This window comes from Podarcis melisellensis (genome assembly GCF_964234715.1).
Source record: "Podarcis melisellensis genome assembly, chromosome: 16".
Classification (NCBI taxonomy): domain Eukaryota; kingdom Metazoa; phylum Chordata; class Lepidosauria; order Squamata; family Lacertidae; genus Podarcis; species Podarcis melisellensis.
The window spans coordinates 3,335,964-3,356,879 of NC_138533.1; the positions used below are offsets into that span (position 1 = coordinate 3,335,964).

The 20,916-nt window shown below is 48.8% G+C and overlaps 1 protein-coding gene and 1 long non-coding RNA gene across 2 annotated transcripts; one reads left to right on the plus strand and one right to left on the minus strand.

Moving 5' to 3' along the window:
- Window positions 1-424: 424 nt before the first annotated feature.
- ENSA (endosulfine alpha) lies at window positions 425-15,339 on the minus strand. Its single transcript, XM_081892066.1, has 3 exons — window positions 15,149-15,339; window positions 6,031-6,159; window positions 425-5,440 (listed from the first exon to the last, which is right to left on the minus strand). Exons 1-3 carry the CDS (start codon window positions 15,209-15,211, stop codon window positions 5,270-5,272), a joined length of 363 nt encoding a protein of 120 aa, XP_081748192.1. The 5' UTR covers window positions 15,212-15,339; the 3' UTR covers window positions 425-5,269.
- Window positions 15,340-15,747: 408 nt separating this feature from the next.
- LOC309358842 lies at window positions 15,748-18,152 on the plus strand. The gene is made up of 2 exons (XR_014163661.1): window positions 15,748-15,933; window positions 17,508-18,152. It is a non-coding gene; the product is annotated as an uncharacterized lncRNA (long non-coding RNA).
- The last annotated feature ends 2,764 nt before the right edge of the window (window positions 18,153-20,916 follow it).

A 20,916-nucleotide genomic window follows, 5' to 3' on the forward strand; every position in this document is an offset into this window, starting at 1 on the left:
TTAACCCACAGTGCCACCCGCGTCCCAAATGAAGAAATACTCCCCCTTTAAAGGAAGAGCTGTGGCTCAGGGACAAAGCAGAAGGTCCCAGTTCAATCTCCAGGTAGGGACCAGAGAGACTCCCTGTCGGAAACTTAGCTGTCTAAAACTGTGAGCAGGGAAACCTAAGTAACTGAAGTATCTGAAGAAGTGTGCATGCACACGAAAGCTCAGACCAATAACAAACTTAGTTGGTCTTTAAGGTGCTACTGGAAGGATTTTTGTTTTGTTTTAACAGAACGAAGTTTGGGATGCCATGGAAGCGAATGCTGCAGCACCGCAGGAGAGAACCAGGAATCAAAAAGTCCACGTCGACACGAGCCGGACGGCATTTCAAAGTATTGTTTAGGTACTTTTAAGAGAGCACAAACTTCAAACCTACGGGTCGAGACAAGAGTTACTTTATTTCCACACATTTTCTCTTTAATTCTTTCACACCCAACTCTCCCTTCCTTCCTCTTTCTACATCATCAACAACAACAACAGAGTCATCTGCAATTGCCCAACAGGACCCGGACGAAAGGAGGGTGCCAACACCCCCCTCCCCATCACCTCCCCCCAACGCTACAAGAAGCAGCAGCTTCAAAACTCCAAAATCTTGGCTGCACCCGAGGCCTCAGTGGAAGGGCTGACAGGCGGGCCAGTGATGTGCGACAGATGTGGGGTGGTGGGCTTTTTGCGTGTTTTTTAGAACGCGTCTTTTTGACCATTTTTATTTTAATTTTTTTTTAGAAAAAAAGCAAACACCAGAAGATAGAGATGAAGATGATGTAAAAAAATTATATATATATATGTATGTATATATATATATTTATATATATATGATTCACATCTATTTACAGTATGGCTGGGAGGCGGGGGGGGGGGGGAGTATAGGAACCAGAGGCTAGAAATATATCCATGTTGTGAACTGTCAGCCTGCAGGCCAGAGATGGCCCAAGAGCCAGATTTGGACAGCTAGCCCCCAGCTCAATTTACCACCGCTGCCCGTTTGCAAGGATGCTCTGGGGTGTGTACTGGCCACACGCCCTTCCATCGCCACTGGCCTGCAGCCCCCCGACGGCTCTCAAATGGCCCTCGAGCCCCAAAAGAGGGTGTTAACATCACCCCTGCTGTACGGGTTCATCTGGGAGAAACGGAAGCAAACTTTGAGGGGAGGAGTCTTTTGAAAGGGCAGAAGAGAAGGAAACAAGAACCTGCCTCCAAGTACAGCCCACTGCCAAACACAACCCGCTCTAAAACGCCCTGCCGTTTCAATCCCGCCACCCAGGGAGTGGGCATAGTGGGCAGCGGAAAGGAAGGGACAGTGGCTACACAGATACCTAAACACGGAGGAAACGAGCCTAACTCACTCCTGAGAGTCCTCCGTCCTCACTGACCAGCTTGTGCCAAGGTAGGCACACCCCACAGGCTTTCTATCCAGCGAAGTCTTGCCGATGGCACCTTTTTCTGCACTCATCTGACAACTGTGACAATTTTGAGCTGGTGTCGACTGCCCTCAAATCAAGGTGGGCTTTGTTTTCCCTGCTGGGCCTGTAACCCCTGAAACATCAACTGGCAAGACAGTGAGAGGAAGTCGGAGGTCCAACCGGTCAGATCATTCGTCAGATATTTTGCCGTCTCTGCCGCCTCGGCCTGCCAGCTCTTCTTGGAAAAGACACACACAGAGAGACACTCGGATGGTCACCGCTCAATTTTAAAAAATAATAATACGTGAAGCCATCCATCTTAATTTTTACATTGCCCTTTCCTCCCATTGTCTGTACTCCAACCCATCTGACGGCCCCAAATTCTCTTCTCAGCCCAGAATGACAGAGGCAGAGGGCGACAAAGATGGGAGTAGTGGCACATTCCTGTGTCAGAAGTGCAGGGAGAAAACTCCTGGGAGCAGAGAAAGGGTAGTGGGATGTGTTTTCTCCAGGAGATGCACCATGGTAAAAAAATGTTTTTAAATGCAGGCTTGCAGAGGTTCTGGGATCTCGTCGCCAGTTCGGCGGTGAAGCAGAGGACCAGGCAGCTCAAACATGCAGAGCAGCGTGGATTTCAGGCGTTGGCAGCAGAGCAGGGCCTCCGGGGACTTCCAGCTTTCCCAAAGTTTCTAGCCTTCTAAGGTCACAGGATCAGCATTACTAGCAAGGAATGCTTGGTGAAATCCCTCAAGCCAAGAGATGAGGCGGGACGAGATTGCCAGAGGTCACAGGGGGAAGAAGCTTCACACAAACACTCTGCTGCGTTTTTCTTGCAGCACTGCCCCACCAAAGAGCTGTCAACTCAAGAAGGCAGAACATTTAACAGGTGGGGGTCTCGTTCTATGGAAACTGCAGAGAATTGTCTCGGGTGTCATCGAAAGGCAAAGCCCAGGACAGTAGCTAGGACCGGGGTTCCCCCTGCTGCCATTTTTTACTTTCTCATTCGCCCTCACAGCCCTGTAACAAAAGGAGCCAAATTAATTATTACAAACTCTGTTGTAGGCTGTGAGGACCCACACGGATGGGTGGGGGAGAGGCAAGATGCTAGATTTTGTTTTTAAATCTTTCCAGCAGCAGCAAATTAATCTTTTGTGCTTTTTTCTTTTTCTTTTAGAGGAGAAGTTCAGCTCCGCGGTATTATTCCACAAGCCTCAAGGACAGCCATCGTGAAGAACTTGCTCCTTGCTACAGGACTGGTTTCCCTGACCCAGCTGTCCTCAACCTGCTGCCCTCTGGCTGTTTAGGACTACAACTCCCATGAGGCTGTGCTGGCTGGGGCTGATGGGATTTGTAGTCTGACGCATCTGGAAGGCCTATTTGGCGAAGGATGTCCTGAACACGAAGAGGCAATAAAATCCTAATTTTTTGAGGGGGTGGGGAACCAGAGATTTAGAGTGGGCGACAGTGGGAAATCAACTAAAGGATGAGATATTTCATTTCGAAATCCGCCAGAAGCTGAGCCAACTCTTAAGGTCAAGCTAACTTGGCCGTAGCTCATCCCACTTAAGGCACTGAATTTTGTTAATTTGAAAATCCAATTAATATTTTTTGGGGGGGGGAGTCAAGGGATTGGAGGTGCTGAATGGCAGAACTCAGCTCAATATTTTTTAAGGAAAAGGTTTTTCACGCAACGAGACCCTGGGAGGTTCAAACAGAGCTGAGCATCGAGGTATATTGATGTCTGTGGAACCAAATGGCCACTGCCAAATAAAACCCTTAAATTTGTCACCCAAGACCCAGATGCTTGAATTCAAATCTAAAAGATTTCTGTTATAGTGATCATGATTCTCTTACCAATTCTCTTTTCTCAAATAGAAATCCGACCTGCTTTCCTTAGGCATAAAAGTTATTTTATTTATGCTCACCGACTGCATTAGAGATGGATTGGTGTCCATTTTCTAAACGCTTTTTTTTGGGGGGGGGGGAAGAGTTAAAAGTTGTCAAGAACAACATTGGAATCAAGGTCACTTCCAAACAAGGCAGCATCACACCCTGTGAACAGAATACCTTGCAGTTTGGTAGTGGGTAGCGATGGAGAGGGAAACTCTGTAGGTCAAGGATTTCAGCACCCGTTTACAAACTAAGCCAAGGTCCTAGTCCTTAAGCCTCCAAAGGACATGGGCAATATATTTTGCTGCAATGTCAGAAGCCGAGCGCTGCCGGATCGGCTGAGATCTCTCCTTCCCAATAATCAGGACTGAGAAGCAGCAAACATCTCTGTGGCCCCTACAATTTCCTCGACTGATCCAGATAACCGACCCTCTGCCTCCATTGGCACAGAATTTCATGTTGTGGTTTTTTTAAAATCCACGAGGGAAAGACAGCCATTTGGGGAGTGGGGTGCTGGGACTTTGAGCCACCCGCGGCCACTCTGTCAAAGGGCCCTCGAGGAAAAGCTAGATGCCGACCGGTGCGACAGTGGCAGCCTGCCTGTTTGCTGAAGAGCTGTGTGAAACTTAAAACTCTCCACATCCTTTACACCTGCCTAAAGTTGGTCTGACAAAAACACTTTTCAAAACTCTGCTTTGAAACGAACACAGCACCCCGAATCCTCTGTAAGTTGATAACGGACCGTCTACCCCTTAAAAGCCACATTGGGCCAAAAGTCGGCTCAGGTGGCCTTTGGGGTGGGATATGGAGCCTGCCTGCTGCCCCTCCTCAGTTTGCCAAAGAGACACAGCGTCCACCAAAACCCTCTGCGTGGACACTTTGAGCAGCCTAGCTCACCCACAAGGTCACGGACCAAAGTCCATCAAGCTTTTGCCATCTTAGCTTAGAAAATATTGAAATGAAACAAAAAATCCTGTTGGAACCAGCCCTTCCCCAACCTAGAGCCCTCTCTAGATGTCTTGGACTACAATTCCCATCAGCCCCTGCTAGGAGGGATGCTGAAAGGCACCCTCGGACGTGCCAGGTGTTGGGCTCAGAACACCGGAGCCATGATGCTTTAGACCCCAGAGGGAAACAACATGCGGAACTAGCTGAATCCTTGGTCTAAAAACCAGCAGGGTTCTTCTTATGACAGCTGGTAGAGCGATGAGGCTCAAGAAACTGTGCCGTGTCTCAAGCAGCCCCCAGTTCTAATCTCACCCCTGTAAATAGCTTGTCTCTCTCGGCCGCAAGGCCCTGGCTCACCACCTGCCACGTGGGGGCAAGCACCCTGGACTACCTTCATAGGGCTGTTGCCACAATGTCTCTGTGCACCTGGGCATGTTATATAAAAACGCTTAGTGTTATTCTTAATTATGATCCTGCTCTTAGGCTTTCTCCGACGCCACTGGCAGTTCCGGATCTCGCTTTCAGAGTTCACAGCGGGGGGAAACTCACAGGTGGGGCTGGTGCTATTCCACTGGCCTTCCGCAGCGTCACAGGAACAAGCAACAGCAGCATAGAAAAATCTGGCTTTGGCCCGGCAGGACACCCCCCACCCCACTTGAAAGTGAGGTTCTTAACTCATCCTGGCGGGTGAGCGAAATTTAAGAACCTGTTTTCAGTGCCCATCAAGAGAACGGAGGGCGGGGAGGAAAGGACATCAGATCAGAACTGCAAAGAATAAACCACGTCCACGTGCCAGGCTCCTGGTTTGGGATTTGTATAAATATTTCCGATCGCTAAAACGAGTCCTGCATTATCCCAGCCTTATGATACAGCAAAGTTCAATCCATCTGACCAAAAAAAAATATACATAATAAAAATAAATCAAAAAAACCCCAAAAGGAAAAAAAAAGAAGAAAACTCATCGGGAGGCGGAGGAGCGCAGGTTACCCTGCCAGCTTGCTGGTCACGAGGGAGGATTTCCTCTGCGGGAGATCTTGCGGCGTCGGGATGTGGTCTCCCGTCACCAAGTTCTTGTCGGTCCCTGCGCTTGGCAGCTGCTTGTTCTTGATCTTGGCCTTCGCCATGTTGTAATCCCCGGAGTCGAAGTACTTTTGCTGGAAAGCGGGAGAGACAAATGTGTATGTTTAGAATCTGGGGCTACCTTTGAAGGTGACCCAGAAACTATAACTAATCCAGAATGCGGCAGCTAGACTGGTGACTGGGAGCGGCCGCCGAGACCACATAACACCAGTCTTGAAAGACCTACATTGGCTCCCAGTACGTTTCTGAGCACAATTCAAAGTTCTGGTGCTGACCTTGAAAGCCCTAAACGGCCTCAGTCCAGTATACCTGAAGGAGCATCTCCACCCCCATCGTTCAGCCCACTGAGGTCCAGCTCCGAGGGCCTTCTGGCGGTTCCCTCATTGCGAGAAGCAAAGCTACAGGGAACCAGGCAGAAGGCCTTCTAAGTGGTGGCACCCACCCTGTGGAAAGCCCTCCCGTCAGATGTCAAAGAGATAAACAACTATCTGACTTTTAGAAGACATCTGAAGGCAGCCCTGTTTAGGGAAGCTTTTAATGTTTGATCTTTTATCGCCATTGTTATTATTGTTATTATTAATATTCTCCACTGCCCCTGCTCTAGCCCTTTGCAGCCGCGCTGTAAGCTGTCAGAATTGAACTCTCTCCCTCTCGGCACACATACCCCCTTCTGGAGTCTTTTCATTAGGAAGTCGGAGCCGCCGGGTTTCTGGAGTCCTAAACTGGGGTATTTGGCTTTCAGTTTCGCCTCCTCCGCTCTCTCGGGGATGACCGCTTCCTTCTCCTGCGAGTCCTGAAAGAAAGAAAAACCCGCCAGCAATGAAACCCAGCCGTTTGAGCAAACAGAACTGCTTTGGCTCCTCTCTGACTGTGAACAGCGCTTCCCTGCAAAGCAAAAAGTGCTTTTGAAGTGGGGACTCCAGGTTGGGACGAACCACCGTTCACACCTGTGCCTGTGAAAGGTGAACAAGGGAAAGGGGACTGTTTGCTTGGGCAAGGAGAGGTGTGCGCTGGGAAGAGCAGACGTTCCCAGTCGGCAAACCAGCTTCTCTTGCAGACGGGGAAGAGAATGCATGTTTCTCCTGATGATTATTTGCATAAAGATGCACAACTCCCCTCGTCTCACTGCCGATTCATTTCTCAGAGCAGTTAGTTTTGATTTGGGAATCCAGCTGGCCCAAAAGATGGGTGCCCTCCAACGCTTGCCAAATATAGGAATCATCCTGGGGCCAGTTGCAGCACGAGAGCAGGGCCCCGGGGCTTATATAGAGCTTGTTCCAGATCCTTGCCCTGCCTTAATGTTCACCTTGGTGTCAGTCACGCCCTTTCAGCCTAACCCAGCGAACAGGGTCATTGCGAGGAAAAAGGTGGACCTTCTAAGTTGCTGAGATTTTCATCCTTTGAGTTAAGTTAGATTCACCCTCACCTCCTTCATTCATTTTATTTCTCATACTAACAAAAAGTCACGTTCAAAGTGGCTTACCACGAGAAAACGAATGCATTTCAAAAAGCAAACAGTGCAAAAACGATTTCACAATGACATAACAAAACAAAACAACACAACAGCATATATAGAACACCCTTACTATTATTACTACAATAGCAACAACAGTATTTGTAGTTTAGCTAAGGTGTATTAATCTGTGCTGTGAACCCCTTAAGAGTTTTGTTTTAATCCAAGTGGTATCTACATTGTCAAAATTGTCATGTAACCCTGACCGCCTTTCAAGGAAAGTGGGGCATACATTAATTTTAATTGTTTTAATATATATTTAAATGGTTACAACTCGACCTGGGATCTCATGCAGGTAAGAAATCTGATCGACAGTAACAATGCCAGGATATAAAGGAGTAACATTGGGGCAATGCTAGTTTTTGCTTTGCTCCATTAAAGGAAGAGAGAGAGAGACTGTGCAGGGGATATGAGCAAGCACGAAAGAGAGATGGGGAGAGAGGCAGGTTCGGCCTTTATTGACTTCTGCTGAGTCCCTGTTCCATTATAAACCTCCAGGCCAGGATGCCCTTTGTTGAGTCACGAGCACCATCTGGAACATCCGACTATTTTCAGACCAGCATGTGCCAGAGGGCAGCCATGCTCCCGAATGCACTGCCCTTGTCCCGTAAACCCAGCTCGTTCTAACATCTTTAGGAAAATACACGCCACTGAGCCTCAGTTTTAATTGGGAGTGGGAGGGGGAAGGGAGGGAACACTTTTGGGAAATCTGTTGCTACCTGTCAGGAGGCTTTGGGATGGAAATAAATCACAACTGCACGGTCTAAAAGGAAAAAAGCGAAGTTACACCCCAGCTCTCTTATTGACCCAAGGAGGAGACGGTAGAAGCCAGGTCTGTAAACCAGGGAGGGGTTGGGGAGACCCAGATCTCTCTGCCAGCAGGCTAGAAGCCATTCCCCTTGGAAAGAAACCAGCCTTAACTACTATGCTAGAGATGTGTGAGGCAAGCCGGCAATTGTAGTGCGGCTAAATATCAATTTTCCCATAGATTTGGGCTGGAAGGTATGAGATGAGGGCTCCCTGCGCCTCCCACGACCACTGAAACGCAGAACTGGCAGAGACACATCTAGATCTTCCTTGGAGGTTTGTAAGAAGAGGTTGAATGGCCACCTGTCATGGATGCTTTAGCTGAGATTCCTGCATTGCAGGGGTCAGACTAGATGACCTTTGGGTCCCTTCCAACTCTACGATTCTAGACCAACCTCCCGAACGACAGGGGAGGTGGGATCCACAAACCTTAGCAACGGATATTACATTGCTGAAATACAACAAGGCCAGGTGTGTGGTTTTTTGAGGGAAGAAGGCCCTGTTAAAAAACAAATCAACCCAAGTTTCTAGTCCTCAAGGTGCTCACTTATTATTTACTGCTTAAGAAGCATTTCTGAGAGCTCCCATGCTTTCATCCCAGTCATTCTCTTGCTCATCCTCATGGGAAGAAGTCTGCAGGCAGAGTTCCCTTCTCTCTTTGCTCAGAGCCTCCACGCCCGGCGCTGGAAGCTGCTGAGCTCAGCTCAAGGGCCTCTGCCGCCAAGTTGGAAAACCGCATTTGAATGTTGGAGCTCAGCAAAACTTTGGAAGGCCACCTCAGGCTCTCCTGACACACTTCCTAGCAGAGATCACTGGAAAGGAGCACTGGGTCAGAGTTCAGATCCCATCACCGGCCATTAAACCCTCACTGAGCAGGCAGGGTCAGAAGTCCTGTTTTGTGGTGCTTTGTTGTTGTTTAGTCGTTTAGTCGTGTCCGCCTCTTCGTGACCCCCTGGACCAGAACACGCCAGGCACTCCTGTCTTCCACTGCCTCCCGCAGTTTGGTCAAACTCATGCTGGTCACTTCGAGAACACTGTCCCACCATCTCGTCCTCTGCCATCCCCTTCTCCTTGTACCTTCCATCTTTCCCAACATCAGGGTCTTTTCCAGAGAGTCTTCTCTTCTCATGAGGTGGCCAAAGTCTTGGAGCCTCAGCTTCAGGATCTGTCCTTCCAGTGAGCACTCAGGGCTGATTTCCTTCAGAATGGAGAGGTTTGATCTTCTTGCAGTCCATGGGACTCTCAAGAGTCTCCTCCAGCACCAGAATTCAAAAGCATCCATTCTCCAGCGATCAGCCTTCTTTATGGTCCAGCTCTCACTTCCATACATCACTACTGGGAAAACTAGAGCTCTAACTATACGGACCTTTGTTGGCAAGGTTTTAGTTCATCATTTTAATGTTCGAACAAGAGAACTCGCAGCCAAGAGGTCTATCCCTCAAGACTCATCCATATGTAAATTCAACACACCCCTTTCCCTGTTTATACAGCTTCCCACCAACAGGCCCTCCTGGGCCTGTGTTCAGTTCTTCCTCCACCCCACCTTTACATGCCTTGCTCTCACTGCCTTACTTAACCTTCCTTCTCTCAAGTCCACAGCTGCCTACCTTTTTTTACTTTGTTCCTCCTAGCTTTTAAGGAACTCCTATTTCTCCACTGCGCCTGCCCGCAGCAAAATCACATTTCGCTCTCTTCATGGCCTGTCAATATCCTGTGCCTGACAGATGCACTCCATGACATCACAGCATTTCAGCCAATGGTGACGGGCCTTCACAGCTATTTTGTTTTTTTAAAGCCCATCATGAAATCTCTCTGCAGGAATAACGTTCTGACAGAGCTGCTTGACAGCGGAGTGGACTGCCTGGGAAGATGAAAAACTTACCTTCATTGGAGGTTTTTAAGCAGAGGCTGGATGACCACCCATCAGGGATTATTAATTATAATTCTTGCACATGGGGGGCGCTTCCAGCTCTACAGTTTTATGATTCTATGAATGCTCTGTACTATCTTTTTTATTATTATTTTAAAAAAGCCTCTTTATCTTGTGCATTAGGAGGAAGCAAACACTCCGTCTCTGGGAAGGACAGAACGCTTGAATGGTTAAATTGCCAGGCGGTAGCTAAGAGCAGAATCTGTAGGCAGCGTTCACAATAAGTGGATGACTCAGGAAAGTGGATGACACAGGAAAGGCAAAACAAGGGGCGAAAATAATACTTGTGTGGAGGAATTATGTGGGATGAGGGAGAATGGCTTTTGGTACTGTTATGTCAGCGCAGCAAGCGATCCTCCGCTCAGGGTGGTGGGGAGGCGATGTGCGTCAGCACAGCGTTCAGTACTAAGCCTCCAGGGCAGGGCTGCTGCCTTTCCCACTTTTGAACTGGGTGTAGCGGCTAGTATAGATGCATTATAAATAAATCTGCAGCTAATTCTGCTCTTTGGATTGCAGCTTCTGTGACTCAGATTCAAGCTGACAAAAGGTTCTTTTTTTAAAAAAAGAACATAAGAACCCAGCATCACTCCAAGTCCTATTTCCAATGCACTTTTCTTCAATGCTGTCTCTGTACTTCAGGGAGAGTTGGTAATGATGTTATTGTGTAAACAGAAAAATAAATTAATACAGTAGTACAGTCATACCTCATGTTGCCTCCGCTTCAGGTTGCGTTTTTTCGGGTTGCGGACTGCCAAAACCCGGAAGTACCGAAACGGGTTACTTCCGGGTTTCGACAGTCGCACATGCGCAGAAGCGCTAAATTGAGCTTTGCACATGCGCAGAAGCGCCGAATCGCAACCCACGCATTGCAAATGCACATCCCACTCAGATCACGTTCGCAACCTGAGCGTCCACTGTAATAACAATAATGTAAAAGACAGTACAAGAACAGTTACAGATAGGTAGCCGTGTTGGTCTGCCATAGTCAAAACAAAAAAAATTCCTTCCAGTAGCACCTTAAAGACCAACTAAGTTAGAACTAACTTAGTTGGTCTTTAAGGTGCCACTGGAAGGAATTTTTTTTGTTTAGTACAAGAACAGTTATGCTAGGGCAGGGGCGGTATCTCTGGCTGGGGGACACATGTTCCTTCTGGGGTAGGTTGTTCATCTTTGGCGGTCCCCACCCTGCACTCAGCTCACCTATGGCTCCAAGAAGCTGTTGGCATGTGACAGAGGCCACACCCCAGGAAGCAACCTCACCAGGTAAGGTGAGGATAGTCGATGGGTCTCAAACCCTGTGAGTTAGTGACTTCCCCTGCATGTGAATACAGGCTCTGAAAGACATAGCCGGCAAGACCAATAGTGGGTCCGAATGTCAAGAAGCCGGTTTCTGCTCACGTTGTAGAGGGGAGTGAGGGGCAGGTGTGGCTCATCAGCCTTGGGAGGGAGTCCATCTAGAAGGAAAACTCTGATCCTGAACCTCCACTGCCTTGCAGGATGTCTTCAGGAGAAGAACTTGGGACTTTTTCAAGCTTCTTCACGAACTCAAAAATCCCATTACAATTAAGAGGAAGGTACAGGATCAAGGGGACAAGGGTGGTGCTGTGGTCTAAACCACTGAGCCTAGGGCTTGCCGAACGGAAGGTCGGCGGTTCAAATCCCTGCAACAAGGTGAGCTCCCATTGCTCGGTCCCAGCTCCTGCCAACCTAGCAGTTTGAAAGCACCCCAAAAAGTGCAAGTAGATAAATAAGTACCACTCCGGCGGGAAGGCAAATGGCGTTTCCGTGTGCTGCTCTGGTTTTGCCAGAAGCGGCTTAGTCACGCTGGCCACATGACCTGGAAAAACTGTCTGTGGACAAACGTCAGCTCCATCGGCCAGTAAAGTGAGACGAGCGCCGCAACCCCAGAGTCGTTCGCGACTGAACTTAACTGTCAAGGGTCCTTTACCTTTGCAGGATCAAGACCCTCAGCTTGATAAATACTGTTGTTCTTCAAAAAGCAGGAACACACAAACCAAGTGTGACACCACCTAGATCTCACTCAAGCCAACCCACTTATGTTTGCAGAGCCCTGCAAAGTCATGTCAACAGAGATCAACAGACATCACTTTTCTGGTCGATGCCAAACTGGATGCCCCACCGGTGATTCTTGCTTCCTAAAATTCTGTCGCTCTGCTAAAGCTTTTCCCTATGCCAATCTGAGCTTGGCAGAGACACCAGTCCTGAGCCGTTTATTTGGGGCAACCAGTAACCTAAGCTTGATGTGCCCCATCAGGTGCGAGATCAGACACACCCTTCAGCTCTGCCTGGCTGGCTTTGGAGGCAGAAATCCCAATTAACCACATAAGGATGAAAAGGGGTCCTCTGCTGAAAATGAGAGGGGCCAGGTTCAAATGGGCGACTTGTTCCACCTTTGTCAAGAGACTCCTTTGCATACTCTCAAGAGAAGCTGCTTGTCTGAGCCCCAGCATCCTATCGCCAACTGTGACAAGCAGAAAGAGTGACCTAGAGCTTAGGGGTAGAGTGCATGGTGGACTCACAAAAGCCCCCAGGTTGAATCTCCAGCTCACAGGGCTGTTAGTTAAAGATTTCTGCCACAGACCTTGGTGGGTGACGGCCAGGCACATTAGACATTGCAGGCCATCCCAGATCAATGGTCTCAGACTCTTGAATGATGCAGCTGTATTGGAAAGAGCCCTCAGTAATAGCCCTAATAGATGGTCACCCAGCATCTAAATAAGTCACCAATGAGTAAGAGCCTACCAACGTCCAAAGCAAACTGATCTGCCATCGAACAGCTCATTCCACCAGCAAGTACTTTGTTCAGTCAAAACCCCTTTCTGAACCTGCTGGGATACTACCTTCCTGGAGCAAGAGAAAATGAATTTGGTGCATCTTCTCAGACTTGTCCCTTTAAATGCTTGAAAATTGCTACCGTAGCATTTCTCAATGGTGCATTCTCCAGGTTAAACGTGGCCAACCACTCCACCTCTACATTTCCTCATAGGATTTTGATCTACAAGTCCCATGCCAACTTTGTTACCCTTCTCCTGACATGTTCCTGCTTGTAAATATCCATTGTAAAATATCAGAAAATGTACTGTCTTGGAACCACAAAGGATTTGATCTCATTATCCTTCCCGATAGGAAATTCCCCGCAGACGTCAATTCCGCCTTTAAAATCCCGGTAATGTCAGGGGAAATCCAGATGTATGGTGGCCCTACTTCTTGACGTACCCATAACTTTATGTTCTCTTTGCTAATTTTGAAACCACATTATTTTGAGCAAGGGGAGGAGAGAAATCTTGCCTGGAAATATGAAGGGCTGATTTTATCTGAGCTCCATCAGCTATTTATTTATTGACTGTACTTCTATCCCAACCTTTTTCCTCCAAGGAGTACAAGGTGTATACATGGTCCTCCTCTCCCCATTTTATCCTAAACAGACCTGTGAACTAAGTTAGGCTGAAAGAAAGCGACTGTTCCAAGGTCCCTCGGTGAGCTTCAAGGCTGAGTGGGAATTTGAATTGCCCAGGCCCTAGTCTTAAAAGCATGTAGGGCAGCCTCTCTCTCAACCTGACATCTTCCAGATGTTTTGAACTCCAACTCCCAGCAGCCAACATGGTCAATTGGCAGGGATGATGGGGGCTGTGTTCTGAGAATATCAGGATGTTTCCCACTCCTGTTCTATGATGAGTGACAGGTCCCACAAGCATCGCCATTCTATTTCACACCCACCATCATTGGCGCAGTAGCCATGCAACACAGTCCTAGTAAGATTGGCCAGTTGGAACAGAAATTCACAGAAAGCATGTCTGCAAATGGGTATCGCACAGTTTCCTAGCATCTAAGGTTGAAAACCAGCTTTACAGTTGTTCCCCTTCTCCAGTTCCTAGCTCAAATATGTCCCCCCTCAATGATCCAAGTTCAAGAGTATGGAATCTGTACCCCATGATTCTCTACTTTAAGAGCTGAACCAATTCCCGTTTTTCAAGATGTAGAGCTAAGAATTTCTTCTAGTCACTCACCATCCCATTCCTTAGTGAAACATGGAAAATAAGGCTATATTAGTGGCTACCATGATGGCTAGGCTCTGCCTTCGTACTCAGATGCAGCAATGCTTCTGAAGATGAGTTGCTGGGAACCATGGGAGGGGAGAGAGAGTTGCTCTTGTGCTCAAGCCCTGCTTGGGGGTACCCCGTAGCAGGCATCTGGTTGACCAATGTAAGAAATGGATGCTGGACTAGATGGGTCCTCAGCCTGATCCAGCAAGGCTCCTCTTATGTTCTTCCGGTTTCAAATGGAACTAGATTGCCACTCAAATGTAAAATCAGTCGAAATGCATATTTAGGGCAATGCCAAGCTAACCAGGGCATCAACAGCTTTCCTGAGCTCCTTACTCACATGTGAACATTACTTTTAGTAAAGGTAAAGGGACCCCTGACCATTAGGTCCAGTCGTGGCCGACTCTGGGGTTGTGGTGCTCATCTCGCTTTATTGGCCGAGGGAGCCGGCGTACAGCTTCCGGGTCATGTGGCCAGCAGGACTAAGCCGCTTCTGGCAAACCAGAGCAGCGCACGGAGACGTCATTTACCTTCCCGCCGGAGTGGTACCTATTTATCTACTTGCACTTTGATGTGCTTTTGAACTGCTAGGTTGGCAGGAGCAGGGACCGAGCAACGAGAGCTCACCCCATCGCGGGGATTTGAACCACCGACCTTCTGATCGGCAAGTCCTAAGCTCAGGGGTTTAGACCACAGTGCCACCCGCGTCCTATTTTACTTTTAGTAGGTCAGCCAAGAAGAGAAGACTCCCTGGAAAAGACCCTGATGCTGGGAAAGATGGAGGGCAGAAAGAGAAGGGGATGATGGAGGAGGAGATGGTGGGACAGTGTTCTCGAAGCTACCAGCATGAGTTTGACCAAACTGCGGGAGGCAGTGGAAGACAGGAGGGCCTGGCGTGCTCTGGTCCAGGGGGGCATGAAGAGGCGGACACGACTAAGCGACTAAACAACAAGGCCAGCGAAAATGTTACAAATAGCGTGCAAGCGAAGCCCCTCAGCGGGAAAGCCATATGCAGGAAGAGTCCTGCCTTGCACAAAAGCTTGCACGCTGACGAAGAGATCTGGGAAACCCAAAAGCTTGCACAATTTTGTGACATTTTGGTCGACTTCACGGCAACGCGCTCCCAGCAACGGACAAATCCCTTCTTTCCTTTACAATGTCAACTATGCATTTCTTTAATGCATAATTAAAAATAGTGGCTTTTTAACCCCAGAGATGCCAAAAGGAGAGAGAATCCAGGTTGGGGGGGTGTTGCTGAAAAAAGCCGGAAGTTCAGAATGAATCTCTATGGTTCCAACGGCCTCCAATACCGGAAAGGGCACCTGCCTGGAAGGCGCCAACCAATGAGCGCCGAGCATCGCTCGGGAGCGACCAATCGGAAGCAGCATCGAGAGCCGGCGGACCAATCAGGACGCAGACCCACACACCAGAGACAGAGCTCTCCCTCGCTCCCCCTCCCCGACCTCACCTGTTTCTCCTCGCCCGTCTCGTCAGAACGGGCGTCGCCGCCGCCGCCAAGCGTGTCAGACATGACGGGGCCTTGGGCTTAGAGGCAGGCGGGCGGGACGGTGAGGCGCTGGGGCCAGGCGAGGCCGGCGCTCCTGCTCCGGCGCCCTCTTCGCCGCTCTCTCCTCTCTTCCACAGCAGAGCCAAAATGGCCGCCGCCTCCACCGCCCCCTTTCTACAGATTGGCCCCGCCCCATCCCCCGCTCTGACGTGAGCGACGGACCTCGGGCCCAATCAGGAGCCGAGTCCCAGGTGGCGGGCGGTGTCTCAGCCGACCAATCGGGTGCGGCTTTGTCCGACGAGTGACAGGACAGCCGAAAGAAAAGGGAAACGAGCGGGAGGCGAGACGTTCGAATTAGACGGGCATCTTCTGTAGCCAATAGAAATAAGCGAAGGGGCCCGTTGGGCCAATGAGGGAGCGGCCGGTTATGACTTCGGGAGGGATCGATTGGCAAGAGAGCCAATCAAATCGAAAGAGTGGATTGGAAAACCAACGGGCGCCTGAGGAAAGAGGTGCCTGAGCATGCGCAGAGTGTTTATTCGCCTGCCCCGAAGGACAACATCTCTCTGTGCGTGTGCAGAGTGCTAGTTAAAAAAATACTTCTTGGCCAAATGCTACTTAGCGTTTACAGAGTGCCTTACATGGGGTCAAGGTGCCTCTGAGCCCGTGCAGAGTGTTCGTTTCCAGGCAGCAGAGTTAGTGGTTTAAAAAATAAAAAGAGCTCAGGCCAAAGTGGATCTGAGGGTGTAGAGAAGGGTTGTCCTCTGAGTAGGTCAAGTTTGTTTGAATAACCTCAGGTGCAGGTGCCTCTGTGAGCATCCAGAGATCATGTTCCCATCAGGATGATACGGAAGGGGGGGGATGTCATCTTCACCTCCTTCTTCGCTACAATATATCCATTTATTTCCAATTGTCAATGTCAAAAGGGACTAAAATCTAGAAAATTCATAGAAAATCAACGTGCCAATTTGCTCAATTTCTCTAGGACTCCATCACACCTCCCCTGTCCTTCATAATCCCTCAAGCAAGGTGTCAAGACCCTAATCCTGTCAAATTGCTTTGATCAGCCTTTCCTCCAGACAATGCCAGTACATGGACCATTGTCTTCTCATCAGGATGTGCTTATCTGCGCATATCTCCAGCTCTGCATATTCCCCCCTCCCTCCTCCATATGTTAATCCTGTGTAACCCAACCTCTTCTTAATGTATTCATGATGTAACTGGGATGTATTTTGCACTGTATTCTGGGACATGGAGGGAAGTTTCAAAAGTTCATGTCACCCCTTTCTCGCGGTTCAATCTCGCCTAGAACCTGTTGTGCAATAAACTTGGATCTTCTGCAGTTTGCTCCTGTCTCCGGCTGAGCTCATTTTCCTCCGCAGGGACCCGCGGACTTAGTCCGACGAGCTGGGTGGCAAAGCAGCCTCGGACTCAGATTTTTACCGTAACAAGGAAAAGGCGATTTAACCATGACCTCTGAGCTAAATGCACAGACCAAATGTGTTAAAAGTAAATGTTTCCAGGGCAGCTGTCTGTCTACCAGCTCCATCTGGTATGCAGAATGAGACCCTCCCTGCCCACAGACGGTCTCGCCAGAGTGGTGCATGCTCTGGTTATCTCCCGCTTGGACTACTGCAATGTGCTCTACGTGGGGTTACCTTTGAAGGGGACTCAGAAACTACAATCAATCCAGAATACGGCAGCTAGACTGGTGACTAGGAGCAGCCGCTGAGACCACATAACACTGGTCTTGAAATACCTACATTGGCTCCCAGTACTGTACATTTCTGAGCACAATTCAAAGTGTTGGTGCTGACCTTGAAAGCCCTAAATGGCCTCGGTCCATTATACCTGAAGGAGCATCTCCACCCCCATCGTTCTGCCCGGACACTGAGATCCAGCTCCGAGGGCCTTCTGGCGGTTCCCTCCCTGCGAGAAGCCAAGTTACAGGGAACCAGGCAGAGAGCCTTCTTGGTAGTGGCACCCGCCCTGTGGAACTCCCTCCCACCAGATGTCAAAGAGAAAAATAACTACCAAACTTTTAGAAGACATCTGAAGGCAGCCCTGTTTAGGGAAGCCTTTAATGTTTAATAGGTTATTGTATTTTAGTGTTTTGTTGGAAGCCGCCCAGAGTGGCTGGGGAAACCCAGCCAGATGGGTGGGGTATAAATAATAAATTATTATTATTATTACTATTACTACTACTACTACTAATGGTGCCTCTAAGCCCGTGCAGAGTGTTTGTTTCCAGGCGGCAGAGATAGTGGTTTAAAAAAAATAAAAAGTGCTCAGGCCAAAGTGGGTCTGAGCGTGTACAGAGGGCTTGTCCTCTGAGTAAGTCAGGTTTGTTTGAATAACCTCAGGTCCAGGTGCCTCTGTGAGCATGTAGAGATCATGTTCCCCTCAGGAGAAGGAGATTTAACCATGACCTCTGGGATAAATGCACAGACCAAATGTGTTAAAGTAACCTGAGGTCAAGATGCCTCTGATGCATGTGCAGAGTGCCCAGCAGACTAGTCTCCACCCCCTCTCCGACCTCAGGCCAAAATGCCTCTGAGCATGTATGCAGAGTGCTTATCCTTTGAGCATAACTCCCTCCTCAGAGAGACACCCACTTTGCCATCTTTACCTTCGCATATTTCTGCATTTAATCGCTGGCTCTGCTGCCTTTGATTTGTCTGAGAAAAGAAAGAAGTTTTTACAAATATCTTCAGACCGACAGCCCCATGAAGAAGCAGCCTTGGAACATACTCTGGCTGCATTTTACTCTACAAAGTAAAACAAAGGACACTTTCTCGCCGGCACAGGGGCTGTTTGCCACCCTGTTGAAGCATTTCAGCCAGGTGGGGAATGAAAAAGACATCACTCCAAGCTTAATGATCCATCCTCGATGCAACACTTATGTATTATTGTTCAGGGCAAAAGGGAGACCAGAAATTATGCCACTACCCACAGCCAAACTCAAGATTTCTCAAGCCTTCTGATTTGCATTCAGTTATTTACCACCCAGGGAAGAGTGAAATATAAGAATATGTACATAAAGCATAATCCAGGGGTAGGCAAACTAAGGCCCGGGGGCTGGATCCAGCTCAATCGCCTTCTAAATCCGGCCCATGGACAGTCCGGGAATCAGCGTGTTTTTACATGAGTAGAATGTGTGCTTTTATTTAAAATGTATCTCTGGGTTATCTGTGGGGCATAGGAATTCGTTCCCCCCCCCAAAAAAAATATAGTCCGGCCCCTGCATGGTCTGAGGGACGGTGGACTGGCCCACGGCTGAAAAAGGTTGCTGATCCCTGGCATAATCCATTAATATACACCCCCAAAGAACGCCCCAAAAGAAACCGTTCAAGCATCTTTACATCGCAGATCTTGATTTGTGATGATTCAAGAACCCTGAAATGAATTATTAGTACAGAACCCCACCCCAAAGCAGTTCAGGTTCAAAGCAGCTTCCGAGAGAGAGAGGAGGCTGCTCGCTGTGTCTCTGTGTGATTTCCTCATTCTAGCCTTGGTCCCTCCCAGACCGGGTACGTCTGCCTGCTTATGTCAGTTCTGATTCGGAGATGCTGTGTTTTAGTGGCCCTCACAGGAGAGTGTTGGTTGCCTCTCAGCACGAGTCACTATTCTCTAGAGGCTGGGGAAATGTTACAAGTAGTGAGCTGCCTGTGCATTTGGAAACGTGGCCACGGAGATGAGACGACAATGCATACTGTGTCCAGTTCTGGGCACCACAGTTCAAGAAGGACACTGACAAACTGGAACGTTTCCAGAGGAGGGCAACCAAAATGGTCAAAGGCCTGGAAACGATGCCTTATGAGGAACGGCTAAGGAAGCTGGCCATGTTTAGCCTGGAGAAGAGGAGGTTAAGGCGTGATATGATAGCCATGTTCAAATATATCAAAGGATGTCACATAAAAGGTTGTTTTCTGCTGCTCCAGAGAAGCGGACACGGAGCAATGGATCCAAACTACAAGAAAGAAGATTCCACTTAAACATTAGGAAGAACTTCCTGACAGTAAGAGCTGTTCGACAGTGGAGTTTGCTGCCAAGGAGTGTGGTGGAGTCTCCTTCTTTGGAGGTCTTTAAGCAGAGGCTTGACAACCATATGTCAGGAGTGCTCTGATGGTGTTTCCTGCTTGGCAGGGGGTTGGACTCGGTGGCCCTTGTGGTCTCTTCCAACTCTATGATTCTATGATTCTATTCTATGATTCTAAGTATCGGTTTGTGTTTGTTGCAACTGGTAGGGGAGATGGCCAGGAGACCAACAGCAGGGGGCGCCAGAGCCAACGACAGGCAGAGCCAACTAATTCTACTTTTGTGCCTGTCCTCCCTGCTGAGTTCTACAAGGACAACAATGAGACTCGGTGGAGAAAGCTGGCAGGCAAGGCCACCCCCGGGGCTGGGTGTAAGCAGGAAGGCACGCAGGGGCCGAGGACAGACTGAAGTTGGTGGGGCAGTGCCCGAACCCACAGTACAGTGATACCTCGGGTTAAGTACTTAATTCATTCCGGAGGTCCGTTCTTAACCTGAAACTGTTCTTAACCTGAAGCACCACTTTCGCTAATGGGGCCTCCCGCTGCTGCCGCGCCACCGGAGCACGATTTCTGTTCTCATCCTGAAGCAAAGTTCTTAACCTGAAGCACTATTTCTGGGTTAGCGGAGTCTGTAACCTGAAGCATATGTAACCCGAGGTACCACTGTACATGGTATGGTGACAGTGGGCAAAGAGAAGTTTTCCTCCCTCTTTCAGAATACAGTCATACCTCGGGTTACAGACGCTTCAGGTTGCGTTTTTTCGGGTTACGGATGCGCCGAAACTTGGAAGTACCGGAACGGGTTACTTCTGAGTTTCAGTGGTTGTGCATGCGCAGTAGCACTAAATCGCAACCCATGCGTGCGCAGATGCACCGTTGCAGGTTGCGAACGTGCCTCCTGCACAGATCACTTTCTCATCCTGAAGCAAAGTTCTTAACCTGAAGCACTATTTCTGGGTTAGTGGAGTCTGTAACCTGAAGCATCTGTAACCTGAAGCATGTGTAACCCGAGGTACTACTGTACTTTCCTCTACTTCCCCACTGGCCCCATTTTGCCTCCAGTTCTGTCGGTGCTGAACAGCCGAGTTTGCTATTTGAGGGAGGTTTGCAGAGTATAACAACGTCAACTTGCAAACGTACAAACACAAGTTCTCCTTACTAATTATAGCAGGCATGTGTAGCTAAACATCCACCTAGCGAAATTTGCCTGATGTTTACTGATTTTGCCTTGTGTAACCAGGAAGCGTGCTCCCAATTTTATTTTATTTTTTAATTTAAAAGGTTCAATGAAGTTTCATCAAAGGAACAGCCATAACTGTTGGTCCCAGGTTCAATCCCTGCCATCTCTAGGTAGAGCTGTCTGAAACCCGGGGAACAACTGCTAGTGAGTGTAGGCAATTCTGAGATCGATGGACCAATGGCCTGACTCAGGCAAATTCTTTAAACCAGCCCTTTGTCTGGGACCATGAGGACTGGAATCTTGCGTTGTTTTAGGGGGAAGGCCCACCACTTACCGACAGAGCATCTTGGCATCACCTTGCCAACAAAGGTCCGTCCGTATAGTGAAAGCTCTGGTTTTCCCAGGAGTGATGTATGGAAGTGAGAGCTGGACCACAAAGAAGGCTGATCGCCGAAGAATGGATGCTTTTGAATTCTGGTGCTGGAGGAGACTCTGGAGAGTCCCATGGACTG

Bases quoted from the DNA above. Each gene is read 5' to 3' on its own strand.
- ENSA (XM_081892066.1), bottom strand. From the start codon at position 15,211: ATGTCTGACACGCTTGGCGGCGGCGGCGACGCCCGTTCTGACGAGACG. The intron at 6,160-15,148 runs GTGAGGTCGGGG...TCTTTCTTTCAG, and splicing joins AGACGGGCGAGGAGAAACAG to GACTCGCAGGAGAAGGAAGC. The intron at 5,441-6,030 runs GTATGTGTGCCG...CCCGCTTTCCAG, and splicing joins TGAAAAGACTCCAGAAGGGG to CAAAAGTACTTCGACTCCGG.